The following is a 27,996-nucleotide window of genomic DNA, read 5'->3' as shown; positions in this document are numbered from 1 at the left end:
TAGCCGACTAAGCCTATTTTTCGGCCAGGGAGCATCAATACACTTTTCAAAATGTGTTTAGCTTTAGTTGGGAATGTCATTGTCGGTCTTGATGGAAAGGCGTAATTCACAAAGAGCACTTAGATATTCTTCATTGCCAGGATCGAACTCCAAGGCCTTTTCAAAGTATTGAATAGCTTCACATCTCTCACCATCCAGCTGGTGCAGGAATCCAAAAACACCAAGGGCTTTGCTTTCTCTAGGATTCCTGCGAAGTCGTCGTGCTGCTATCATCTCCAAGTTTTCGCGACATCTTTTCTGTTCTATTGAATCATAATTGACTTTGATTCCTTCCAGGAAATGGTTGATGGCATTTGATTCTGAGTTCTTGTGATTCAGTTCAAATAGCCCAGCCTGTAAACAGATTGCCTGTTTATTTTCTGGGCGTATACCTTCCAATGTCAGGAGATGGTTGTAGATCTCCTTCGCTTTGCGGTATTCTTCATTTAACACGCAGATTCCTGCAAAATCCAGATGTGGCTTAATAGATGTCAGCGGTCGCTTTTCAAAAGCCTTTTGAAAATGATACTTGCAGAGTTTGAACAATTGAGCTTTTTGTTGGAGAGCAGCATTGCGAGGACCTTTGCTGTCTGGAAAATTAATCAGGTTATACAATTTGGTTCTGTAACACTGACCTATTTGATGGTGTAAGAAGGTAGAGTGTGGGGTAATTTCTAATCCTTTCTTCAACAGCTCCACAGCTTTTTCCACATCTCCTTCTGTTCTGTAAAATTTTGCTGCATAACGAAGCACATATGGAAGATCAGGGGACTTCTGCAACGCTTCCTTAATTAATTCAAGCGCTTCCTCACTTTGATTGAATTGCTGTAATTTAAGAGCCAACAGCACCATGGCTACAGTGTGATCTGGATCAAGCTCCAGCACACGTCTAAACTGCTTCATTGATTCACTGGGCCCTTGACTCTCGGGGGTCCCAGAAAACCATTCCAAACGAAACAGAACAGTTGCATATCCATTATTCCAGTCTGTGTTATCCGGATCTTCCTCCAGAGCTTTCTTAAAACATTCCATTGCATCTTCATAATATTGAGCAGTACAACTCAGCAATGACCAACCCTTCTCCCCGTATACTTCAGGTATCATTGCTGTGTACCGAGAGGCTTCAGGAAATTGTTTACAGATCCTCTCCAGCTTGTCGAGGTAGGACTGAGCCTCTGTCAGTTGTCCCATGTGATAATATACCCAGGCATAGTTTCCATAGGTGACGATGATTCTTTTATCAAATTCATCTTCATGATTCTCCCTCAGAATCTTTTCAGCTTCCTTTAAGTTTTGAATCGCCTCCTCACAGTTTCCTTGCAAACAGTTCACAAAAGCGAGTTGGTTGTAAGACCTGGCTTGATATTTCACACCAAGATCTATTGAATCTTGTAATCTTTGTTTCATATCATCCAGGTCAATGTTTTCTCTCTGTGGAGCCCACGTGAATTGACATTGAAGCCAATCAAGCTTCACTTTCAACAAATCATCCTGTGCGTTACTGTAAGAGAAAAAACATCATCAACATCCATCTCAGATCCACTAAAACACATTCCCCCCATTTGGTTTCTCAGGAGTGCTCCTGAGAGACTGTCTCAGTGAAAACTCTGATAACAAAGAGATGGGGCGGGATCCTCTGTCGGCCAACCGCAGAATCGGGAAAGGCGATTGGGTGGAGAATCGTTCGTTAGGCCATGCTCCGGTGCCTTGACTGCAGCGACAATGACTTCTATTCCGCATGTACAGGGCCTGACCCGTTATTATCTGGGGACTATGCAATGCCCCGCCTCCTCCGAGAGGAATTATAGATGGCGTGTTTCACCTATGGTCTGAAAAATCAGGAAACAGGAGCCGGAGCCGATAAAAGAAAGAGAGAATGTAGGACATGCAGAGGCACGACCACGGGCTGCCAGTCCTGCCACTGGCCGAGGAGGAGGTGGAAGGAGGCACTGCATCAGGCCACCTGTCTGCCGGCAGCACCTGTCATTGGAGGACCTGCCGGAACGGGATGCTGCCGAAGACTTCAGTGGAGCAGGGGGACAATGCGACATATCTACATATCTGCCAGATCATGACGCACCTGGAACCTCAGGGGTATGGGGGAGGAATCCACTCTCAGTGGCCCTCAAAGAGACGGTCACCCTGAACCCTTACACAATGGGTCCTTCCAGGCGCTGAGTGGGGAATATCAGAGCTCGGTGCACAGGTGCATCTGCGCCGTCACGGAGGTCCTATTTGTGCAGTCAGCACAATACATCAAATTCAGTGTGGGGTGGGACGGGGTGTTCATTACTCTGGCAAGGCCCTTCAGTCGGTGAGCCTGGAGGCAATTACAGAGTCTCTTGCGCGGCGGCCCAAGTGCACACATTGTGTGGCGTCCTGTGCCTGCCCGGGCCCCATGATGGCCAGGCAGTGGGGTTCGCTGCCATTGCCAAGATCTCCAGGTCTAGAGGGTGATTGACTGGATGCGTGTTGCCCTACAAACACCGGCCCATAACAAACCAAAAAGGGTTCCACTCGATGAACGTGCATCTGGTGTGTGACCATCAGCTGCATATTATGCACGTCTGCACGCGATACCCGGGCAGTTTGCACAATGCCTTCACCCTGCCACACTCAACGGTTCCTTTTCTTAAATAAATTTAGAGTACCCAATTCATTTATTCCAATTAAGGGGCAATTTAGTGTGACCAATCCACCTACCCTGCACACCTTTGGGTTGTGGGACGAAACCCATACAAACACGGGGAGAATGTGCAAACTCCACACGGACAGTGATCCAGAGCTGGGATTGAACCTGGGACATACATATCAAGGACACGTAGCACCTGTTCCTTGAACAAGTTCCACATTTCACTTGTGTCCTTCCCTGACAGCCTATGTTCCCAACGTATGCACTTCAATTCTTGTCTGACAACATGGTATTTACGCTTCCCCCAATTGTAAACATTGCCCTGTTGCACGTACCTATCCCTCTCCATTACTCTCCTATTTCCTATTTCCTATTTCCTATTGTGGGGCGAAACCCATACAAACATGGGGAGAATGTGCAAACTCCACACGGACAGTGATCCAGAGCTGGGATTGAACCTGGGACCTCAGTGCCATGAGGCAGCAGTGCTAACCACTGTGCCACCGTGCTGCCCTGACTCGATGGTTCCTGACCCCTTCGAGGTGCACCCCTGGCTGAGGGATTGGCTCCTGGGCGACAGGGGTCACCCGCTACGGTCATGGCTGATGACGCCTAACCCAAGGTTTCAGATCAATGCGGAGACCTGCTACAACAACGCCCATGCAGCGACCAGGAGCATAATCGAGCAGTGCTTCGGCATCTTGAAGATGCGGTTCAGGTGCCTGGACCATTTTGGAGGGGCCCTCCAGTATAGAGCTCGGAGGGTATCCCAAATCGTAGTGGCCTGCTGCTCCACAACATCGCGCAACAGAGTGAAAGCGTGCTGGAGGACGAGGATAAACATCAGGCCTTGCCTGATGTGGAGGATGCTGAGGAGGGCCAGGATGGGCAGAGCCTGGGGCCCAGGCAGGCACAGGAGGCCGCACAAAGTGTGCACCTGGGCCGCCGCGCAAGGGACGCTCTAATTGCCTCCAGGTTCACTGACTAGCGGGTCTGTCCAGGGGCATGGACACCCCATACCACCCACCACCCCCCTCCCCCCCCCCCAGCTTACCACCCTCTCCCATGAACCCTCTTCCTGCAACCCCGCTTCCCCCCTCCATTACCCTTGCTACGCCCTCCGTGGTTCCTATCTGCCTCACTGGGTGGCTGTAACAGCGGGTCTGGTCCATGGGATGGAAGATGATGACAACCCGCTCTGCGATGAGCTCTGGTACTCCGCACCATTTGCCAACGTCTGACTCCTGCCCAAGGTCGCACTTTCCACCGTCCACCAGGGTGGTCCCTGCATGTGAGCTGACCATTCCATTACACAGTCCCACCGAACCCTTATGGTGCTGGAGGTGGTGACGGTGGGGGGATGGTGTGGGCTGGAGAGGAATGGGAGTGGGGCACCAGAGCGGTGAACACTGGTTGAACTAGGATCCCTGGGCCAAGCCCACCCCCACCGTCTGCCCATCTCCTCACCGCCCACAGCATCCCCTCTGCAGCTAGAACAGCGTGTCCCTCACATTCTTATGACCGAGCAGCGAGGCAGGTTGACGCATCGTGAACAGATGTTTATTGTGAAACAGTGAACATATATGTCCAGGTTTGTGCCCGAGTCCCTAACGCTGTACTCCCATGCCAACCTAAGTGGTGTCCACCTTTCTGGCCTTACAAGCCCTAACGAGTGGATCACCTCCCTCTGGGACTGTGCCACATCAGCCAGTGACTGCCCCACCTCACTCTGGGTCAGTGCCACATCAGCCAGTGACTGCCCCACCTCCCTCTGGGTCAGTGCCACATCAGCCAGTGACTGCGCCACCTCCCTCTGGGTCAGTGCCACATCAGCCAGTGACTACGCCACCTCCCTCTGGGTCAGTGCCACATCAGCCAGTGACTATGCCACCTCCCTCTGTGCCTGGCGCAGGTGAGCCAGCGCCCGGGCAATGCCGCCAATGCCCTCAGCCATGACCTGCTGTGACTGGGCCACGCTCTGGTGCGGCACTGCAATGTCCAGGTGATCTGGTACATGGCAGCCCTGTCCTGGGCCTGGGCCAACGCCTGCATAGAGTGCCCCAGGCTTTGGACATCTTGACCCATGTCCGATGCCTTCGCCCCCAAAGCATTCATTGTGTATACCACCTGTGTTGTGTTGGCCTGGGTGCCATGCATGGTCAGCCCCACCTCCTGCCCCTGCGGGCGCTTGGACTCCTCCAGCTGCACCTGCAGACGGTGGATGTTTGCTGACACCCCCTCATGCTTTACTTGGCTCGGTGACTCCATTTCCATGATCAATGAGACCTGCCCTTTACGGAATGTTGAAACATGTTTGGACGGCTGCTGGACCTGGGGTCACGCCGTTCTCCAACCGTCCACCCTCTTGGGGCTCCTACCGCCACATGATGTACTGCAGCACGTGTTTAGTCCGCAACAGATAGTGCCCCAGGAGCCTCTTCACTAACATGCTCAAACAAGGTGAGTATCTCTGGGATAGTGGTGGGTGTTGAATATAGCTGTATTGAGAAGGCATGATTGGATCGCAGGTTGGGGTGCTGGTGGTGGTGGAGAGAGGGAGAGTGTGGGGGTGGTGTGTGGGTAGGGGTGTTGTATTCTTTGTTTTTGTTCTTTCAGGATGGTGAAGGTTGTAGTGTTAACAAAGAATGGCAAGCAGTGTTTAACAAACAAAGCTAATTTATTCTACTAAACTGAATTAGATACACACATATTACTAAGGAATTAGATAAGTGAAGATTACACTGCTCTTCCACAATACTAAATTGTTCCATCAGTTAAATGTTCTATCACATCTATTCTGTTTGGCTCCCTTCCACTCAATCCCAGAAATCAAGGAGGCACGTGGGCCAGGATTCTCCGAGCCCGCGCCGGCTCAGAGAATTCGAGTTGACACCGAGATGGCCTGCGATGCCGGTCCAACGGCGGGACGCGATTCTCCGGCGATCGGAAAATCGGCGGTAATCGCGCACGCTGGTCGAGGCCGTTGAAAGAGGCCCCCGCGGTGATTCTCCGTGGTCGACCGGCCGAGTTCCCACTGGGGTCGTTCACGTATGGTTCCACCCGAAAGGAGCTCGGCGTCGCGGCTGCGGTGGCCGTCCTGGTGGGGGACAGGGGGATCAGTCTCTGGGGCGGAGCCTCCACGACGGCCAGGCCTGAGATCGGAGGCCACCAATCGGCGGGCGCGTGCGATCTGGGGGGGGGGGGGGGGGCCTTCCTTCTTCCACGCCGACCCGCTGTGTGGCTCTGCCATGTTGTGCGGCGCCAGCGCGCAACTGCCGCCGATCCTCCGGTCGCCGGAGAATCGCGTCCCGGCATCGGAATGGCGTTGCAGGCCGTCTCTGCGTCAACTCCGATTCTCCAAGCCAGCGCGGGCTCGGAAAATCTCGGCCTACATGCTTCCTTGACTTCAGGGATTGAGTGGAAGGGAGCATGCGCGGACCCATGGCGAGCAGTGCTGGGCCGCCTACGACAGCTGGAGCAGCGCGGAGCACTCCAGCGCCATGCTAGTCCCCTGTGGGCAACAGAATCATTGGTCCAAGAGGCCTGTTGACGCCAATGTGAAACACTCCGGTGTTTGCGCCGGTGTCACCACTTAGCCGGGTTTTCAGAGAATCCCGACCGTGTTATTTATAAGGTTACTCTACAGCACGATCTAGTTACTAAAGTAGTAACATTATATTGACCCTTTGTGTGCTTTACAATGTCCACATATTGTGACATGTGGTTGTGGGGTGTGTGGTGGGGTTGGAGGGGTGGGGTTATTGGAGTATTGGGGTTATGGGGTGTGTGGGGGGGTTGGGGGTGTGTGGGTATCAGGGTTATGGGGTGTGGGGGCGGGGGTTGGGGGTGTGTGGGTATTGGGGTTATGGGGTGTGTAGTGGGTTGGGGGGGTATTAGGGTATCGGGGTTATGGGGTGTGTTGGAGGGTTGGGGGTTGGGGTTTGGGTATGGGGGTTATGGTGTGTGTGGGGGGTTGGAGGGGTGTGGGTATCGGGGTTATGGGGTGTGGGGGGGGTTGGGGGTGTGTGGGTATTGGGGTTATGGGGTGTGTAGGGGGTTGGGGGGTATTAGGGTATCGGGGTTATGGGGTGTGTTGGAGGGTTGGGGGTTGGGGGGTGGGTATGGGGGTTATGGTGTGTGTGGGGGGTTGGAGGGGTGTGGGTATCGGGGTATCGGGGTGGAGTGGATATGTGGGGGGTTTGGGGGGTATCGGGGTGGAGTGGGTGTGTGGGGGGGTTGGGGGGGTATAAGGGTATCGGGGTGGAGTGGGTGTGTGGGGGGGGTTGAGGGTGTGGGTATTGGGGAGGAGTTGGTGTGTGGGGTGTATCGGGGTGGAGTGGGTGTGTGGGGTGGTTGGGGGGTATCGGGGTGAAGTGGATGTGTGGGGGGATTGGGGGTTATCGGGGTATCGGGGTGGTGTGGCTGTGTGGGGGGGTTGGTGGCATATCGGGGTGGAGTGGGTGTGTGTGGGGTATAGGGGTGGAGTGGGTGTGTGGGGGGGTTGGGGGGTGGTGTGGGTATCGGGGTGGAGTGCATGTGTGGGGGGGTTGAGGGCGTGTGTGGGGGGGTTGAGGGCGTGTGTGGGTGGGTTGAGGGTGTGTGTGGGGGGGGTTGAGGGGGTGTGTGGGAGGTTGGGTGTGTGTGTAGGGGGTTGGGGAGTGTGTGGGGGGGTTGGGGGGTACCGGGGTGCAGTGGGTGGTTAGTTTTGGGGAGGGTGGTGGAGTTGGCTTAGTTTTGGGGAGGGTGGTGGAGGACTGCCATGGAGAACCACAACTCAATGTCGTCCCACTTGCCCGATGCCAATCTCCGCCTCAATTGCACAAAGACTAAAGTTGGGTACAACTGTGGCTTTATTACAGTCAGATGCGTGGCCTCCTGTTGCAGCTGGCGAAATGGTAGGGCACTGGAGGTCATGCATATTTATACAGTTCTCCGTGGGCGGAGCCAGCCGGCAGGAACTACCGGCGAACCTGTAGTGCAGGTCCTACCTTACATCCCCTAATACAGTGGTTCACCACATTCACCCCCTGTTAAAAATGAGTCCGGCGGGGGTGACGTGAAACTATATACAATTAGTGCAATTATGTACAGCGGTAGAGAAAGAAAAGTCCATGTTAACGGTGCGGAGACCGTCAGAGGTTCAGCCGGTCCGGTGCTTTGGTACTTCGTTGGGAGCGGCGTAATGGTGGCGGCGAAGTCGGTGGTGGAGGTGGCAGTAATGGCGGTGGTGGCGGTGCTGATGCTGGCCAGTCATCGGGGAACTCTGGGAGAATGACGAAGTCCTCTTCGTCCTCTTGTGCGGGAAAGGGGGGAGAGGTGTTCTGGTGGGGTCAATATTGGCGGCGTGATGGGAGGGGGGGGGCGCATGGGTGGGGGTGTGTGTTGGCGTGGAACCTGATGGTGCCAGGTCCCTGAGTGAGACAGTATTTTGGCGGCCGTCTGGGAACTCAACGTAGGCACATTGAGGGTTGGCATGGAGCAGGTGAACCCTGTCCACCAAGGGGTCCGTCTTGTGGAGTCGGACGTGCCTACGGAAAAGGACTGGTCCTGGAGCAGCGAGCCAAGTCGGGAACGACACCCCGGATGTGGACTTCCTGGGGAAGGTAAAATCATGTTCATGGGGTGTGTTATTAGTGGCGGTGCACAATAGTGACCGGATGGAGTGTAGAGCGTCAGGGAGGACCTCCTGCCAGCGAGAGGCTGGGAGGTTCCTGGACTGTAGGGCCGGCTGGACGGCCCTCCAAACCGTCCCATTCTCACGTTCTACTTGCCCGTTTCCCCAAGTTTGTAGCTGGTTGTCCTGCTGGAGGCTGTACCCCTGCTGAGCAGGAACTGACGCAGCTCATCGCTCATGAATGAGGATCCCCTGTCACTGTGGATGTAGGCGGGGAAACCGAACAGAGCGAGGATGGTGCTGAGGGTCTTGATGACGGTGGCAGACGTCATATTGGGGTATGGGATGGCGAAGGGGAATCTGGAGTACTCATCAACCACACTGAGAATATATGTGTTATGGTCGGTGGAGGGGAGGGGCCCTTTGAAATCCACGCTGAGGCATTCAAAGGGGCGGGAAGCCTTCACCAGACGCGCACGGTCTGGCCGGTAGAAGTGCGGCTTGCACTCCGCACAGACCTGGCAGTCCTGATGACTGTCCTTACTTCCTCGACGGAGTAGGGCAGATTGCGAGCTTTGACCAGATGGTACAATCAAGTGACCCCCCGGGTGACAAAGGCTGACGTGTGGAGTTGGTCCACTTGTGCGCTGGCACATGTACCTCGGGAGAGGGCGTCTGGGGTCTTGTTAAGTTTACCGGGGCGATACAAGATCTCGTAATTATAGGTAGCGAGCTCGATTCTCCACCGCAAGATTTTATCATTTTTAATCTTGCCCCGCTGTGTATTATTGAACATGAAGGCTATCGACCGTTGGTCCGTAAGGAGAGTGAACCTCTTACCGGCCAGGTAATGCCTCCAATGCCGCACAGCTTCAACGATAGCTTGGGCCTCCTTTTCGACGGATGAGTGTCGAATTTCAGAGGCATGAAGGGTGCGGGAAAAGAATGCCACGGGTCTGCCTGCCTGGTTTAGAGTGGCGGCAAGGGCGACGTCTGAAGTGTCGCTTTCTACTTGGAAAGGCAGTGACTCGTCCACTGCGCGCATCCCGGCCTTGGCGATGTCTGCTCTGATGCGGGCGAAAGCGTGTTGTGCCTCGGCCGCGAGGGGGAATTGAGTGGACTGGATGAGTGGGCGGGCCTAGTCCGCATAGTTTGGGATCCAGGGAGCGTAGTAGGAAAAGAATCCCAAGCAACGTTTGAGGGCCTTGGGGCAGTGGGGGAGGGGAAGTTCCATGAGGGGGCACATGCAGTCGGGGTCGGGCCTGAGAATTCCGTTTTGGACTATATTACCGAGAATGGCTAACCGGGTCGTGCTGAACACACACTTCTCTTTGTTGTAGGTCAGGTTGAGAAGAGTGGCAGTGCGGAGGAATTTATCGATGTTGGCATCGTGGTCCTGCTGGTCATGGCCGCAGATGGTGACATTATCTAAGTACGGAAAGGTGGCCTGCAAACCGTACTGGTTGACCATTCGGCCCATCTCTCTTTGGAAGTCCGAGACCCCATTTGTGACACCGAAAGGGACCCGAAGGAAGTGGTAGAGGCGACCGTCTGTCTCAAAGGCAGTGCATGTCCGGACCGACTTCCGGATGGGGAGCTGATGGTAGGTCGATTTCAGGTCAATTGTTGAGAAGATCCGATACTGCACAATCTGATTGACCATATCAGATATGCGTGGGAGGGGGTACGCGTCGAGCTGCGTGTACCGATTGATGGTCTGGCTGTAGTACATGACCATCCTGTGTTTCTCCCCAGTTTTAACCATTACAACTTGGGCTCTCCAGGCGCTGTTGCTGGCCTCCTTAAGCAGCCGCTGGACTTCAGACCTGATGAAGGTCTTGTCCTGGGTGTTGTACCGACTGCTCCTAGTGGCAACGGGCTTGCAATCTGCAGTTCGATTGGCAAAAAGGGAGGGGGGATCGACCTTGAGGGTCGCGAGGCCGCAAACGGTAAGGGGGGTAAGGGCCCGCCGAATTTGAGGGTGAGGCTCTGGAGGTTGCACTAGAAGTCCAGGCCCAACAGGAGTGCAGCGCAGAGATTAGGAAGGACATAGAGGTGGAAGTTACTAAATTCTACGCCCTGGGCCGTGAGGGTGTCTGTACAAAAGCCTCGGATCGGGACGGAGTGGGATCCGGAGGCTAGGGAGATCCTTTGGTTGGCAGGGAGGACCGCGAGGGAGCAGCGCCTTACCGTATCGAGGTGAACAAAGCTTTTGGTGCTCCCGGAGTCCAGCGGCACGAGGTCGCGTGGCCGTTGATTTTAACCGTCGTCGATGCGGTGGCCAGGTTGTGCGGGCGAGATTGGTCCAGCGTCATCGAAGCGAGCTGCGGGTAGCCATCGGATACTTCGGGTGGCGAGCGTGTACGGTTCCCATGTTGGGATGTCCGAAGACCCTGTGGGGGACAAGATGGTGGCACCATGGTGCGCACATTGCGGGGTCGGGACAAGATGGCGGCACCCATGGGGCGCACATTGCGGGGTCGGGACAAGATGGCGGCACCCATGGGGCGCACGTGGCCAAACGGGGACAAGATGGTGGCGCCCATTGGTCGCACATTGACCCGGGAGGATAAGATGGCGGCTCCCATTGTGCGTCTGGCGTGGGGGAGCGGGCGATAGCGGGCGCAATCGCAGCGACTGCGCGGGCCTGGCACACAGCCGCGAAGTGGGCCTTTTTACTGCAGGCTTTACTGACTTCAGAGCGGGCCGGGCAGTGTTGGCGGGGGTGTTTCTGCTGACCACAGAAGTAGCAACGGGGACCCACGTGGTGCGCGGATAGGCGTGCGGCGCAGGCGTATTGGGAAGGCAGGGCCCTGGCTGAGGAGGTCGTTGGCGGGGTCCAGGAGGGGTAGGAAGGAGAAGAAGGGTGGGCAGCGCGGCGGGAGAGGTCTGATTGTACGTTACGGGATTTGACCGTCATGGAGTGCGCCAAGGTTTTCGTCTCCACCAGTTCGAGCATGGCCCCTTCCAGTAATTGTTCTCGGATCCGGTCCGACACAATCCCCATCACGAAGGCATCGCGCATGAGGAGATTCGCGTGTTCGGCGGCCGTAACGGCCTGGCAGTCACAGTCCCGGACGAGTGGAATTAGGGCCCGCCAGAAGCCTTCGATGGACTCACCAGATAGTTGCGAGCGGGTGGCGAGTAAATGCCTGGCGAAGAGCGTGTTCGCCTTCAGTGCGTAGTGTTCCTTAAGGACTTTCATTGCTTTTGTGTAATTCGTGGCGTCTTGGATCAACGGGAACACTCTGGAGCTCAGTCTGGCGTACAGGACATTTATCTTTTGAGCCTCCATTGGCGCAGGGTCCGCCGCGTTGATGTTGGCCTCAAAACATGCTAGCCAGTGAGTAAAGTCTTTCCTGGCGTCGGGCGAGTGCAGATCCAGCTGCAGGCAATCGGGCTTAAAATTCGGATATCCATTCTGTGGAAAATCTGACTGTAATAAATTGATGCACGATCAATTGCACAAAGACTAAGGTTGGGTACAACTGTGGCTTTATTACAGTCAGATGTGTGGCCTCCTGGTGCAGCTGGCGGAATGGCAGGGCACTGGAGGTCATGCATATTTATACAGTTCTCCGTGGGCGGAGCCAGCCGGCAGGAGATACCGGCGAATCTGTAGTGCAGGTCCTACCTTACATCTCCTATTACAGTGGTTCACCGCAGGTTAGTTTTGTGGAGGGTTGGGGGATATCGGGGTATGGGGGTGGAATGGGTGTGTGGGGGCGTTGGAGGTGTGTGGGGGGGGGGTTTGGGGGTGTGTGGGGGGGTGTTGGGTGTGTGTGGGGGGGTTGGGGGATATGGGGGTGGAGTGGGTGTGTGGTGGGTTTGGGGGGCGTGTGTGGGGGTTTGGGGCTCTGTGTGGGGAGTTGGGGGGTATCGGGGTGCAATGGATGGAGTGGGTGTGTGGGGGAGTTGGAGGTGTGTGTGGGGGAGTTGGAGGTGTGTGTGGAGGCTTGGGGGGTTGTGTGAAGTGGGTGTGTGGGGGGGGTTGGAGGGGAGGGGTGGTGTGGGTATTGGGGTGCAGTGGGTCATGTTGGGTTAGTTTTGGGGAGGGTTGGGCGGTATCGGGGTATGGGGGCGGAGTGGGTGTTGTGGGGGGTTGCGGTGTGTATGTCGGGTTGGGAGGGTGTGAGGGGTTGGGTGTGTGTGTGGGGGGGTTGGGGGGTATCGGGGTGCAGTGGGTGGTGTTGGGTTAGTTTTGGGGAGCGTTGGGGGGTATTGGGGTATGGGGTGGAGTGGGTGTGTGGGGGAGTTGGAGGTGTGTGTGGGGGGGTTGGGGGTTTGAGGGTGTGTGTGGGGGGTTGGGGGTTGGGGGTGTGTGTGGAGGGTGGGGGTGTGTGTGGGGGGTTGGGGTGTGTATGGGGGGTTGGGGGGTGTGTGGAGGGTTGGGTGGGTTTGGAATGAGTTGGGGGATGTGTGGGGGGTGGGGGGGGTGGGGGGTGTGTGGGGGGTTTGGGGGTGTGTGGGGGTTTGGGGGGGGGTGGAGGGTTGGGGTGTGTGTGGGGGGTTGGGGTGTGTATGGAGGGTTGGGGGGGTGTGGGGGGTTGGGGGGGTTTGGTATGGGTTGGGGAATGTGTGGGGGGTTGGGGGTGTGTGTGGAGGGTTGGGGTGTGTGTGGGGGGTTGGGGTGTGTATGTGGGGTTGGGGGGTGTGTGGGGGGTTGGGGGGGTTTGGTATGGGTTGGGGGATGTGTGGTGGGTTGGGGGTGTGTGGGGGGGGTTGGGGGTGTGTGAGGGGGTTGGGGGTGTGTGGGGGTTTTGGGGGGGGTGTGGAGGGTTGGGGTGTGTGTGGGGGGTTGGGGTGTGTATGGAGGGTTGGGGGTGTGTGGGGGGTTGGGGGGGGTTTGGTATGGGTTGGGGTGTGTGGGGGGGTTGGGGGTTTGTGGGGGCTGTGTGTGGAGGGTGGGGGTGTGTGTGGGGGGTTGGGGTGTGTATGGGGGGTTGAGGGGTGTGTGGGGGGTTGGGGGGGGTTTGGTATGGGTTGGGGGATGTGTGGGGGGTTGGGGGTGTGTGTGGTGGGTTGGGGTGTGTGTGGGGGGTTGGAGAGTATCGGGTGCAGTGGGTGGAGTGGGTGTGTGGGGGAGTTGGAGGTGTGTGGGGGGGTTGGGGGGTATCGGGTTATGGGGGTGGAGTGGGTGTGTGGGGGATTGTGGGTGTGTGTGGGTGTGTGGGGGTGTGTGGGGGTGGTTGGGGGATATCGGGGTGCAGGGGGTGGTGTTGGGTTAGTTTTGGGGAGGGTGGTGGAGGAGTGCCATGGAGAACCACAACTCAATGCCGTCCCACTTGCCTGATGCCAAACTCCGCCTCGACTCCTGCTTTCTCTCCGAGCCCAAAAACCAGGACCAGTGCCCACTGCTCCACTGCGGTGAGGGGCCGCATGTCCGGTTGTCCCCCTCCAGTATTTTCCCTCTCCCAGTGGTTTGGGCGGCCTACTCCGGGAGGGAACAACGTCCAGTATTAGACAGTCGGATGCATGCTGGACAAGTGGTGGGTGGTTGGTGGCCTTCGTCGCCTGAGCACCCAGCCATGACGGCTGGGATCCTGCTGGCATGCGGTGTAGGGTAGTGTTTGGTCGTGCTCCGGGTGGGGGGGGGAGAAGAGGGTTACAGGTGTGTGGGACAGGGGTTTATGCCAGGGTTTCAGTGCTGCCTACTCATGCTGGCTACCCTAAGGAGGTCATGCAGTTTTTTGCAGCAATGCTGTCTGGTCCTGGCGGTAGGGTCCACGGTGCTCACCCTGGTGTAAGACGGTGGGTGGCAACATCCTTCCCAGCCCAGGGTACTGGGTAGCCCACTACTCCTCCACTGTGTCTAGCAGGTGTCATGTGAGAGTACCTTTAAGAAATGGGTGTTTATTGAATAGTGGATGCACATTTAGGAAATGGGTGTTTATCAGTGATGTCAGAGAGTGGGTGGAGCTGGGCTGTCTGTCAGCTTTTAGTTTCGCTTGAGGAAAAGCTTGGGTGTGTCTGTGTTTTTGGTTTCGTTTTAGTGTTGGAGCTGAAGCCAGCCAAAGAAGGTGTAATTTTGATCTCTCTGCAATCTAAAGACATCTCTAGATTATTTGGTGAATTCAGAGTGATAACTTCTCTCAGTAGAGAATTAAAACCTGATGTGCTTCTGTTAAAAGGTTTTGTTGTCTTATGGATGTTGATGGAAAGTTTAAGTATTACTTAGAATGTTGTATTCTTTGGGGGTTGTATTTGAATTGATGGTTGCGAAGATGTTCACTGTATGTTATGAAAAGGTTAACTGAGTTCATAAAATAAACATTGTTTTGCTTTAACAAATACTGTTAGATTTCTGCTGCACCATACCTGTAGAGTGGGCCGTGTGCTCCCCATACAACAATCTATTTAAAATTGTGGGTGAGGTGAACTCCATGACACACTTTGGAGTTCTCTAAACACTGGCCCATAATACAGGGTCTCCAACTCTGCATCCACAAACTAGCGTACCGCTCTCCTTGCTGCCATCTTGTTGGCTGGAATGAGTGTGTATGGGAACCAGAGCGCTAATGTGCGGCTGCAGCTTGTTCGAGTCTTGATGTCAATCCTGACTCCGGCGTATCTGATATGGTTCCTCATTGGAATCAATCGCATTCCCTGTGGCGCTGGTGCTAGCCCATTTGTGGTCATTGAATTGCTCTGCGAGTGGCGCCAATTTTGCTGTCGTAGAAGTTGACCAATTCAGACCAGGCGTCGACACTTAGGGCTCGATTCTCCAATTTTGAGGCTATATCTGGAGCATTCGTCTAGTCTTTGGACCAAAAGGTGCACCTGCACATAAGTATGGAGAATTGCCGGGTCTGTGGCCATGCATGCGCACGACGGTGACCTGCGGCGGCTGTGCCGTACAACATGGCTGCATGTGGAACTGGCCTGCCAGATAGTGCCCCCTTGTAACACCTCTCGCCATCCCTGGACCATCCTCCCATCATTCCCCCCAGCCCCTGTCGAAGCCCCCCCACCCGGTCAGTAGAACGGCTCCACCCTACGACTGTGGCGGCACTGGGCACAGTCCGCAGCCGCCACGCGAGGTCCCCGAAAACTGTGAGCACACGCGCCCCACGCCGTCGGGAAGTTGGCCCATCAGGGGTGGAGCATCGGGGAAGGGCCTCAGGTGACAACCTGAGACCGTCTGAACGGCGTGCGGTGTACTTAGCGATGACGCTGTTTTTGAGGGGGCAGAACATCGGAAAACGCCGCAACCCCTGATTTCGGAATAAAAACGGATTCTCCGGCCAATCGCCAAATGTGATTTCAGTGTTAGCAATCTGCGAATCCCTCCCTTAGTCTCTGAAATGAAGCATTCTGCCCATGAACTCTGAACAGAACCCTGGAAAGGAAATGTTATGACTACGCTGCTTACTCATGTGTCCTTGATGCTGGCTGTTGTTAACCACTGCACCACAACACCACAACCACCTCCACTCACAATGATACGAACAGGAGCAACATTGGGCTCTGATTGGTTGACTCCCCTTTAGAGTGGGAAAGCAGTTTGTCAGACATTGAGTTGGTGGAGATTTTAGAGCTTCTGAATTGGGATGTGTGATGATAAGTAGATTGTCATCGGTATTATCATCTGTATGTAAATAATACATGGTAGCACAGTGATTCGCACAGTTGGTTCAGAGCTCCAGGGTCCCAGGTTTGATTCCCGACTTGGGTCACTGTCTGTGCGGAGTCTGCAAGTTCTCCCCGTGTCTGCGTGGGTTTCCTCCGGGTGCTCCAGTTTCCTCCCACAAGTCCCGAAAGACATGCTTTGGGTAAATTGGACATATCCCGGTCTTTTTCCGGGATTTCCCCTTTTTAAAAAAAATCACATTTCATCGGCCTTTGGGGCCTGAGGGTCGGGCGCCGGGTGGGCCGGTTTGGAGTCGGTGAGGAGCCCCGCGGGTGTGTCTGGTGGCCGAAGTGAGCGGTGGGGGCATCACGCCCGAAGTGAGCGGCGGGGGCAGAGCTCGACACGAGGTAAGGGCCGAATGTAGAGAGGGAGCAGAGCACATTGGGTGGCTCCCGCTGAAAATGGATGTTTGAGGAGTTTGAAGCCCAGTCCTGGAGGAAGAGATTTTTTTTGGATTTTTGATTTTTGAAAATAAAATGATATATTTTTTATTTATTTATTTATTTTAGGACTGAAGAAAGAAGAGAAAGAATAATAAGTCATGAAAAGATGGCAAAAACAGCTGTGAAGAAGGGAGGAAACACGGGTTTGCCATCAAATGAGAGGACCAGTAAAAGCGCTCACAAGATGGCGGATGCCGGACCGTACAGTGGGGCTGCACTTCTTACGGTGGAAAAGGTGACCGAGGTGATGGCTGTGAAGCTGGAGAAGCAGTTTGCGATGCACATGGAGGCGTTGAGGAAGGAGATGACGGTTGCACTGAGATCATTGGTGGAGGAGGCAACCGCCCCGGTGAGGGTGGATGTGGCAAAGGCACCGGCCGAGGTGAGAGAACAAGGTGAAAAAATGAAGGAAGTGGAGGAGGCCGTGTCGCAGCACAGCGACCGGCTCATCTCGATGAGGGATGAGCTGCGGAGGGTGGTGGAGGTCAACAGAGGGCTCCGAGTAAAGCTCGAGGACTTGGAGAGCCACTCGAGGCAGCACAATCTGAGGATTGTGGGCTTGCCCGAAGGGGCAGAGGGCTCGAGGCCAACAGAGTACTTCGCGAAGATGTTGCGGAGTTGATGGGGGAGGGTGAAGACACCTCCCGGTATAAACTGAACTGGACCTAGCTCATCGGTCTTTAAGGCTGAAACACAAAGTAAATGAGCCGCCAAGGACAGTAATTATCTGTTTCCATAAATGCCACGTGAAGGAGAAGGTGTTAAGCTGGGCGAAGCAGAAGTGGGATGTGCAGTGGGCTGCTGCTAGAATCGGACTTACCAGGACTTGACGGTGGAGGTGGCGAAGAGACAAGCGACGTTCGGCCGAGTGAAGGCGACACTGTACAACAAGGGACTGCGATTTGGTATGGTATACCCGGCAAAGCTGAGGGTGACGCACAACATCAAAGATTTTTATTTTGAAACGGTGGAGGCAGCTGAGGCGTTCATGAAGGCAGAAGGCTTGGGACAGAAGTGAGGAGTGGAGCTGGAAGAGAGATCATGGGCTCTGATTGGGGAGCTGGGAAATGTATAAATGTTATAACTTTTGTTTCATTGACCTGTATTGTAACTTACTTGACTTCACATTGTTTTAGAGTTTAAGTTTTTGTTTGGTTTGATTGGCACTTTTGTTCCTTTTTTTGTTGTTTCAACAGTTAAATGTTATTTTATTGAATTGTATGGGTTAGATTGTTTTTCTTTTTCTTCTGGTACTGGGTGGGAGGGGACGTTATGCCTTGGCGGTGGTGGGGTGGGGGGTGGGGGGGGGGGGGTGCAGGCACCCGCGCTAGCTAACTAAAATCAACTAGTGAATGGAGGTGAGGTGAAAGGGGCGCTGCGGACATTGGAGCCTGGTTAGCAGGTTTTGATGGGCCTACGGGGCGAGCAAGGGAGGGAGAGGATCGCTACTGGGTGAGATTTTTTCGAGGGGAAGTGCGGGGGTATTCTGTGAGTGGGGGAGGGGGTTCAATATTAATAATGGACAGGGGCGGGTCAGGCTCATGGGACAGGGCCCGGTGGTATGATGATGATGGATAAGGGGGGATGAGAGACCAGTTAGGATAGTCACGTGGAACGTGAGGGGGTTGGGAGGTCCAGTCAAGAGGGAGGATGTGTTGACTGACCACTGCACCGTGGTACAGGAAGCCATTCAAGAGGGGGGAGCAAAAAGACAAGTGGTAGTTGTAGGGGATTCTATAATTAGGGGGATTGATGGCATCCTTTGTAAGCCAGATCGTGAGTCCCGCATGGTATGTTGCCTGCCTGGTGCCAGGGTGAGGGACATCTCTGATCGGCTTGAAATGATTTTTGAGAGGGAGGGGGAGGATCCAGTTGTTGTGGTCCACGCTGGGACTAACAACATAGGTAAGACTAGGAAAGAGGACCTGTTTGGGGATTATCAAACACTAGGGACTAAATTAAAGAACAGGTCCTCCAGGGTTATAATCTCTGGATTACTACCCGAGCCACGTGCCAATTGGCATAGGGTTGAGAAAATTAGGGAAGTTAACACGTGGCTAAAGGAGTGGTGCGGGAAAGAGGGATTCCATTTCATGGGGCATTGGCATCAGTACTGGGGCAGGGGGGACCTGTACCGTTGGGACAGTCTTACCCTGAACCATTCTGGTACCAGTATTCTAGCGAATAGGATAAATAGGTTGGTCACAAGGACTTTAAACTAGCAAGTTGGGGGGAAGGGAAGTGTAAAGCTATGGACAGTATAATGGTTAATAGAGATCAAGGCAGCAGGTTACATGACAGGTTATTATGTAGAGATATGGGTTCAAAGACAAGGAAAATTAGGAGAAAGGGTAAGAGGAAAAATAATTTGCAAAAAGTTACTGATCGAGGTGTTAGGATTCATAACAAAGACATAAAAAACAGCAGAAGTGTACTTTACCTGAATGCTCGTAGTATACGGAATAAGGTAAATGAGTTGATGGCGCAATGACTATGATTTAGTGGCCATTACTGAAACATGGTTAAAAGATGGTCACAACTGGGAGTTAAATATCCAAGGGTATCAGACTATACGAAAGGATAGAATGGATGGTAAGGGCGGTGGTGTAGCTTTGTTGTTTAAGGATGGCATCCGGGCAATAGTAAGGGATGATATTGGTGCTATGGAGGACAAGGTTGAATCAATTTGGGTGGAAATCAGGAATAGTAAGGCATAAAAGTCACTGATAGGAGTAGTCTATAGGCCACCAAATAGTAACAGGATGGTAGAGCAGGCAATAAGCAAAGAAATAACGGATGCATGTAGAAATGGTACAGCGGTTATCATGGGAGATTTTAATCTGCATGTCGATTGGTTGAACCAGGTTGGTAAAGGCAGCCTTGAGGAGGAGTTTATAGAATGTGCCCGGGATAATTTCCTGGAACAGTATGTAATGGAACCTACAAGGGAACAAGCGGTCCTAGATCTGGTCCTGTGTAATGAGGCAGGATTGATTAATGGTCTCATAGTTCGGGATCCTCTTGGAAGGAGCGACCACAATATGGTGGAATTTAAAATACAGTTGGAGGATAACAAGGTAAAATCAAACACTAGTGTTTTGTGCTTAAACAAAGGCGATTACAATGGGATGAGAGAAGAACTAGCTAAGGTAGACTGGGAGGAAAGACTTCATGGTGAAGCAGTTGAGGAACAGTGGAGAACCTTCTGAGCGATCTTTCACAGTGTTCAGAAAAGGTTCATACCGACAAAAAAGAAAGACGGTAGAAAGGGGAAAAATCGACCGTGGATATCTAAGGAGGTGAGGAAGAGTATCAAATTGAAGGAAAAAACATACAAAGTGGCAAAAATTAGTGGGAGACTAGAGGACTGGGAAGTCTTTAGGGGACAACAGAAAGCTACTAAAAAAGCCATAAAGAAGAGTAAGGTAGACCATGAAAGTAAACTGGCTCAGAACATAAAAGCAGATAGTAAAAACTTCTACAAATATATAAGACAAAAAAGAGTGGCTCAGGTAAATATTGGTCCTTTGGAAGATGAGAAGGGAGATTTAATAACAGGAGACGGGGAAATGGCTGAGGAGCTGAACAGGTTTTTGGGGTCAGTCTTCACAGTGGAGGACACAAATAACATGCCAGTGACTGATGGAAATAAAGATATGATAGGTGAGGACCTTGAGATGATTGTAATCACTAAGGAGCAGTATTGGGCAAGCTAATGGGGCTAAAGGTAGACAAGTCTCCTGGCCCTGATGGGATGCATCCCAGAGTGTTAAATGAGATGACTAGGGAAATTGTAAACGCACTAGTGATAATTTATCAAATTTCTCTAGACTCTGGGGTGGTCCCAGAGGATTGGAAAGTAGCAAATGTGACACCACTGTTTAAAAAAGGAGGTCGGCAGAAAGCGGGTAATTATAGGCCGGTTGTAGGGAAAATGCTGGAATCTATCATTAAGGAGGAAATAGCGGGGCACCTGGAGGGGAATTGTCCCATTGGGCAGACGCAGCATGGGTTCACAAAGGGTAGGTCGTGTCTGACTAATTTGGTAGAATTGTTTGAGGACATTAGCAGTGCAGTAGATAACGGGGAGCCAATGGATGTGGTATATCTGGATTTCCAGAAAGCTTTTGACAAGGTGCCACACAAAAGGTTGCTGCATAAACTAAAGATGCATGGCATTGATGGTAAAGTGGTAGCATGGGTAGAGGATTGGTTAACTAACAGAAAGCAGAGAGTGGGGATAAATGGGTGTTTCTCTGGTTGGCAACCTGTAACTCGCGGGGTCCCTCAAGGATCAGTGTTGGGCCCGCAGTTGTTCACAATTTACATAGACTATTTGGAGTTGGGGACCAAGTGCAATGTGTCAAAGTTTGCAGACGACACTAAGATGAGTGGTAAAGCAAAAAGTGCAGAGGATACTGGAAGTCTGCAGAAGGAATTGGATAGGTTAGGTGAATGGGCTAGGGTCTGGCAGATGGAATTCAATGTTGCCAAGTGTGAGGCTATCCATTTTGGGAGGAATAACAGCAGAATGGATTATTATTTAAACGGTAAGATGTTAAAACATGCTGCTGTGCAGAGGGACCTGGGTGTGCTGGTGCACGAGTCGCAAAAGGTTGGTGTGCAGGTGCAACAGGTGATTAAGAAGGCTAATCGAGTTTTGTCTTTCATTGCTAGAGGGATGGAGTTCAAGACTAGGGAGGTTATGCTGCAATTGTATAGGGTGTTGGTGAGGCCGCATTTGGAGTATTGTGTTCAGTTTTGGTCTCCTTACCTGAGAAAGGACATATTGGCACTGGAGGGAGTGCAGAGGAGATTCACTAGGTTGATCCCAGAGTTGAGGGGATTAGATTATGACGAGAGGTTGAGTAGACTGGGACTGTACTCATTGGAGTTTAGAAGGATGCGGGGGGATCTTATTGAGACATATAAAATTATGAAGGGAATAGATAGGATAGATGCGGGCAGGTTGTTTCCACTGGTCGGGGAAAGCAGAACTAGGGGGCATAGCCTCAAAATAAGGGGAGGTAGATTTAGGACGGAGTGTAGGACTTCTTCACCCAAAGGGTTGTGAATCTCTGGAATTCCTTGCCCAGTGAAGCAGTTGAGGCTCCTTCTTTAAACGTTTTTAAGAAAAAGATAGATGCCTTTCTAAAGAATAAAGGGATCCGGGGCTATGGTGTATGGGCCGGAGAGTGGAGCTGAGTCCACAAAGATCAGCCATGATCTCATTAAATGGCGGAGCAGGCTCGAGGGGCCAGATGGCCTACTCCTGTTCCTAGTTCTTATGTTTCTTATGTTAAGCAGGGTTAACACATCCTCATCATGTGCCAGGCTCAGTCTGATACAGTTCAAGGTATTCCACCGGGCACACATGACGGTGGCCCGGATGAGTAAGGTTTTTTTGGGAGTGGACGGGTGTGCGAGGTGCGCAGGAAGCCCAGCAAATCACGTCCACATGTTTTGGGCATGCCCGAAGAGGGTTTTGGCAGGGTTTCGCCAAGGCAATGTCCATGGTACTCAAAACACAGGTGGTGCCGAGTCCGGAGGTGTCGATCTTTGGAGTGTTGGAAGAGCCGGGAGTTCAGGGGGCGAAAGAGGCCGACGTCTTGGCCTTTGCCTCCCGAGTAGCCCGGAGACGGATCTTATTAATGTGGAGGGACACGAAGCCCCCGAGTGGTGAGATCTGGGTTAGTGACATGGCTGGGTTTCTCAGTCTCGAGAAAATAAAGTTCGCCTTAAGAGGGTGAATGGTAGGGTTCCCCCGGAGGTGGCAGCCGTTCGACGACTTTCTCGGGGAAAATTAAAATGTCAACAGAAGCAGAATTCCAAAAGTGGGGGAGGGCTAGATTATTGTTTTATTGTTGGGGGGTGTGAAGATTGGGATGGGGGAGGGTGGAAATGCTTATTGTACCATGTTTTTGTCGCTGTTATTGTTATTATTATAAAAACCAAATACCCTAATAAAAATATTTTTTTAAGAAGACAGGTGTTGGGGAGGGGAGGGTCTCGGAGATATATAAGGAGATGTTGGAGTGGGAGGGCACCCCAATCAGGGCGGTGAAGAGGAATTGGGAAGAGGAGCTGGGAGGAGAGCTGGATATCAGAATGTGGGGAAAGTCTTTGAAGAGAGTTAATTCATCCTTGTCGTGTGCCAGGCTTAGTTTGACACAGTTTAAGATGGTCCATAGGGCCCACATGGCAGTAGCTTGGATGAGCAGATTTTTTGAGGAAGTGGAGGATAGGTGCGGACCCTGTGGGGGCAGTCCGGCGAACCATGTGCATATGTTCTGGGCATGTCCCGAGTTGAGGGGATTCTGGCAGGGATTCGCTGACGATACGCCAGAGGACCTGGAGGGGAGGGTAACTCCGAGTCCAGAGTAGGCAATATTCAGAGTTTCGGAGGATCCGGGGGCCAAGGTGGGGAGGGAGGCCGATGTTCTGGCCTTCGCCTCCCCGGTGGTCCGAAGACGGATCTTGCTGGGATGGAGAGATGTGGAGCCCCCAAAGTCAGGTGTGTGGGTCAGTGATATGGCAGCGTTTCTCAGGCTGGAAAAGATCAGGGGCGGGATTCTCCGACCCCCCCCCCCCCCGCCGGCTGCCGAATTCTCCGGCGCCCGGGGTGGGAATCGCGGCGCGCCGGTCGGCAGCTGCTGGCAGCGGCTGCCCCGGCGATTCTCCAGCCCGCGATGGGCCGAGTGGCCGCCCGTTTATGGCCGGTCTCGCCGGCGTAAATCACAACAGGTCCTTACCGGCGGGACCTGGCTCCATGGGTGGCCTGCAGAGTACTCGGAGGGGCGCGGGGGATCTGGCCCTGGGGGGTGCCCCCGCAGTGGCCTGGCCTGCAATCGGGGCCCACTGATCCCCGGGCGGGCCTGTGCCCGTGGGGGCACTCTTTCCCTCCGCACCGGCCGCTGTCAACCTCCACCATGGCTGGTGTGGAGAATAACCCCCTGCGCTTGCGCTGGGATGAGGCCAGCACACGCTGGTGCTCCCGCACATGCGCCAACTCGCGCCGGCCGGCGGAGGCCTTTCGGCGCCGGTTGGCGTGGTGCCAAGCCCTTCTGCGCCGACTGGCGCGGCGGCAAACACTCCGCTGCCGGCCTGTCCCCTGAAGGTGCGAAGGATTCCGCACCTTTGGGGCGGCCCGACGCTGGAGTTGTTCACGCCACTCCTGGTGCTGGAGTCGCCCGCCCCGCCGGTTCGCGGAGAATCCCGCCCCAAGTTCACCTTGAGCCGGTCAATTCAGGGATACGGCCAGAGGAGGCAGCCGTTCATCGATTTTTTTTCAAGGAATATTGAACGTCAGCAGTAAGGGGGGAGGGGAAAAGGGGGGGGAGAAAATGGGAGACATGGTAGTGTAAGACAAGGGCAGGGAATACAGTACATGGATAATTAGAAAATTTAGCGGGAGCAGTCGGGGAAGTTATTTTTTTGTATTATTTTGCGTGTGTCGGCCCACACGGGTATTTTAGGAATGTTAAACTATAAATTGTGAAAATTACAAATGCTTCAATAAAATATTTTCTCAACAAAATAGGTGTTGTTGGAGTGTGGGCAAGCGGAGGAGGGGAGGGGTTGGGTGAGGGGGAAGGAGTTTGGAGCAGGCTGGCCTTGCCAAATATAATGAATTTTTTCTGGGCAGCTAATCTGGTTAGGAAGTGGGTAGTGGGGGAGGGGCTGGCGGGGGGCGGATGGAGACGGCCTCTTATAGGGGAATGAGCTTAGGGGCACTGTTGATGGTGCCTCTGCCGGTCTCGCTGGCCAAGTACTCAACGAGCCCAGTGGTGGGGGCAGTGGCGGCAGTATCTGAGGTTGGAAGGTGCCTCGGTGTGGGCACCAGTTTGTGCCAATCACAGATTTACACCGGGAGGGCTGGGCTCAAGGTTTCAGGGGTGGCGGCAGGCAGGAATTGAGCAGTTCAGGACCTGTTTGTCGGGGGCAGCTTTGCGAGTTTAGAGGACCTGAAGGAGGAATATGAACTGCCCAGTGGGAATGGGCTTGCGTACTTACAGGTTCAGGACTTTGTGAGGAAACAGATGCCGTCCTTTCCGGTTTGCCATTCTTTGGATTACAGATTAGGGTGCTATCGAGGGAGGGAGTGGATGAGGGTAGGGTGTCTCAGATTTATAAGGAGCTAATGGACTGGGAGGGAGCCCTGATAGGAGAAGTCAAACAGAAATGGGAGGAGCAATTTGGGCGGCGGGTGGGAGGAGTCTGAGGTGTGGGAGGAAGCCCTGAGGAGGGTAAATGCTTCCTCGTCGTGTGCGAGACTCAGCCTTATCCAGTTCAAAGTACTTCACAGGGCACGCTTGACGGTGGCCAGAATGAATAGGCTTTTTGAGTGGGTAGAGGATAAGTGTGGGCGATGCACGGGAAGACCCGGAAACCATATTCACATGTTCTGGGCATGTCCGAAACTGAAGGCGTTCTGGCATGCGTTCCCCAACGCAAGGTCTGAGTGCTGAGGGTGAAGATGGTCCCGAGCCCAGAGGTCGTGATATCTGGGGGGCTCTGAAGATCCGGGAGTCTAGGGGGTGAGAGAGGCCAATGTCCTGGCCTTAGCCTCCCTGATAGCCCGGAGGCTGATTTTGCTTGGGTGGAGGGACCCGGAGTCACCAAAATTGAGGGCGTGGGAGAGCGACCTGGAGGAGTTCCTCAGGTTTGAAAAGATTAAGTTTGTCTTGAGAGGGTCTGTCGATGGGTTTGCCCAGAGGTGAAGCCGTTCTTCGACTTCAAGGGGGATTGAGGTGTCAGCAGAGGGGGCGGGGGATAAAAGGGTTAAATTGGGGATGGCAGGATGGGAGGGGGTAAAGGCAGGGGGGATTGGGTATTGATTAGTTATTTATTATGATGTTCATGTTTGTTCTTGCCCTTGTTTGTTGTTTATATAACTGCCTTAATAAAAATATTATTTAAATAAAACATCACTGCAGGGTGATGGGGCTCTGTCCGCACTGTCAGCGGGTTTACTGTCGAGGGCAGGGTGGGTGATGATAACCTGTTGAGTGCTGAGTGCTCCTCAATCTATGCCATAGTCTGACTCCTGCCTGTCTGCTGAGTGCTCGCTCACACCCATCACCTGCTTCGCCTTCCGTGCTCTACCGCTGCACCTCGGTGTGTCCCCAGGATGCACATCAGAGCTGGAGGTAGCCTGCTGCCGACCACATCCCATGGCTATCATGGCCGCAACCTATCAATGCATCAGCTCCTGGGAAAGCTGTTCCAGAGGTGCAGCATCTGACTGAGACCCAGCTGGGTCCTGAGATCCAGCAGACCTCTGACCGCTGTGTCGCCTGGGTTTTCTGGCCTCTATCTGAGGTACATCAGCAACTGTGAGGTGCTCACCAGAATGTGCCCCAGAAGCCTGTCCATTACTGTCCTCCACTGAGGTGTGCGTCTCTGCACTGGTGGACAGTGGGGATGACAGCTGTGCCGTAAATACGGTCGTCTCCTTGGAGTTCCCCTCCAAGGTATTCGCATGGGAGGCAGGAGGGTGGACCAACCCAGATAGGCCGGCACTGTCGGATGGAGATCCTGCGGGAGAAAGGTCAGCGGGAGGGATGGGTCATTCTGTATAGTCACGTGTGACTGGTCATCAAGGTGGGGCCCGGTGGAACGTCACCCCTGTGCCGTACGCCATCCTCTACGTCAGTGACAGGTCTGTCCTTGGCCACCCCTGAGACCTGCAAGGCCTGTTCCTCACAGAGTATGAGCACTCTGATGTCCAGCACCCTGCCGTCCGTCTGGGCCCTCTCCTGTCCATTGTGGGCAAACTTCTCCTGCGGGGACAGAGAGATGGCACGTCTCAATCATAACGGGAGTGGATGGTTTGGGGGGGGGGGGGATGGGGGGAATGGGGCAGTTAAGGATGGGGGGAATGGGAGTATGGGGAGTGGGGAGCAAGGGAGGGGTGTGACTGGCGTGGACGGCAGTGCTGGGCATATCTGGGCCAGGGCATGGTACAGTGCTGGGCGGGGGCAGGAGGGGATAGCGACAGGGGACCGGTGTCAACTCACCCGTGCGTCCCAATGGAGGTAGTTGATCTTCTGACAGCACTGGGTGCTGGTCCTCCTGATGACACCTCCCCCGAGCTGACGGCCGCTGCCACTTCCTCCCAGGCAGCACTGGCTGCCCTGTGGCTGACCCTCCAACTCTCGGGGGAACAGGGCATCCCATCTGATCTCGAATGCGTCCAACAATCTGGCCAGGTCAGCAGCCCCGAATCAGGGGGCTGGTTTCCTTGGTGGAGTGGCTGCGAGTTCAGTGGGATTTGCTCTGCCAGATTGGTTTAAGTGTTGCTCCCCTTTGTTAGCGGGGAGCTGGCAGGCACGTTTTTTGGCAAATCAGCTGGTGGGACCATCATTCGCAGTATGAAGCCTGTTAGGCCTCGTTAAGTGGTCCAATTAACGTTTGGCACCGGCGATGGCCTCGCCAGGCAGAGTATCGGGTAGCTCGTTCCCGCTCCCTACCATACTTTGAAACTCTTCCATTAAATCGTGCCCTCAATCTCAATTTCAGAAAGTACTTTTCCTTCTCTTATGCACTTTAATCTGGAACTCCTCTGCTACATTCCACATTACATTCACTCCTGTCTATCCCAGTTGAGGCTGTGTTCTCACTTTGCGTTGTAGTTCTGATTACTTTAGTTTACTCTTGTGCAAATGCTGAAAATCACCATTTTACATCAGTAAACCCCTTGTAGAACTTCCCTGCTTGAAAGTCTACATGTAACTTGAGAGGTTTGCTGGATGCGATTATTAAAATTTCTATGTTTAACCAAGCCCGATTGGAAGTTAGTTTTAAATATTACCCAATAAAAATTTGAAAACATCAACATATTACCTCATGTTTTGCGACATGGCTAGGGAAATTGTGAACGCACTAGTGATAATTTATCAAAATTCACTAGACTCTGGGGTGGTCCCCGATCGCGGGCCAGGCCACCGTGAGGGCACCCCCCGGGGTCAGATCGCCCCGCGCCCCCCCCCAGGACCCTGCCCACGCCGCCCGGTCCGGCCGGTAAATACCAGCTTTGATTTACGCCGGCGGGACAGGCAATTTCTGGGCGGGACTTCGGCCCATCCGGGCCGGAGACTTCGGCGGGGGCGGGGGCAGGATTCACGGCGGCCAACCGCCATTCTCCGACCCGGCGGGGGGTCGGAGAATGACGCCCCAGTTTCAATACCAAAGCAATTCCGATGAACTTTACCTCATAATGTTGATCGGGTGGAAAATGGGTTGAATTCCAGTTTCAGCTGCAACTCTGCTCGTTATGGTGAGTTTATCGAGAAGAATGTTTGGTGTGTTTTGTTTCTCAGCTCATTTTAAGGTCCTGTGATGAATGTATGAGATCATTCCCTGATCTCGAAACAGAACTAAACGAATGACTGAAATCGAAACCTAATTTTTTACCACAGAGGAAATGGAAACTGAAAAATCATTGTTTACTTTCATGAAAGTTTGATGCCAATTTTGTTCGACACAGCTCTCCACGGAGCCAGTTAAAAAGAAAAGGGCAGTTTATAGAAACACACCGCGGGGGCGGGAGACGGCCCGCCGTTGGCCTGTAGCGGAACCTTCGAGTCCCACCATTGTGATTTCCCACTGATTTGCGGTCGGCAAAACGGGGCATCGG

General features: G+C 53.6%; 1 protein-coding gene across 1 annotated transcript; it reads right to left on the bottom strand.

Annotated features, from left to right (window-relative positions):
• Positions 1 to 31: 31 nt before the first annotated feature.
• LOC140392417 (interferon-induced protein with tetratricopeptide repeats 5-like) lies at positions 32 to 27,724 on the bottom strand. The gene is made up of 2 exons (XM_072477692.1): positions 27,571 to 27,724; positions 32 to 1,540 (listed from the first exon to the last, which is right to left on the bottom strand). The coding sequence occupies exons 1-2, from the start codon at positions 27,573 to 27,575 to the stop codon at positions 64 to 66; spliced, it is 1,482 nt and encodes a 493-aa protein (XP_072333793.1). The 5' UTR covers positions 27,576 to 27,724; the 3' UTR covers positions 32 to 63.
• Between the last annotated feature and the right edge of the window lie 272 nt (positions 27,725 to 27,996).

Source organism: Scyliorhinus torazame, chromosome 16 (assembly GCF_047496885.1).
Source record: "Scyliorhinus torazame isolate Kashiwa2021f chromosome 16, sScyTor2.1, whole genome shotgun sequence".
NCBI lineage: Eukaryota > Metazoa > Chordata > Chondrichthyes > Carcharhiniformes > Scyliorhinidae > Scyliorhinus > Scyliorhinus torazame.
This window is presented reverse-complemented; position numbering and strand designations above follow the sequence as displayed.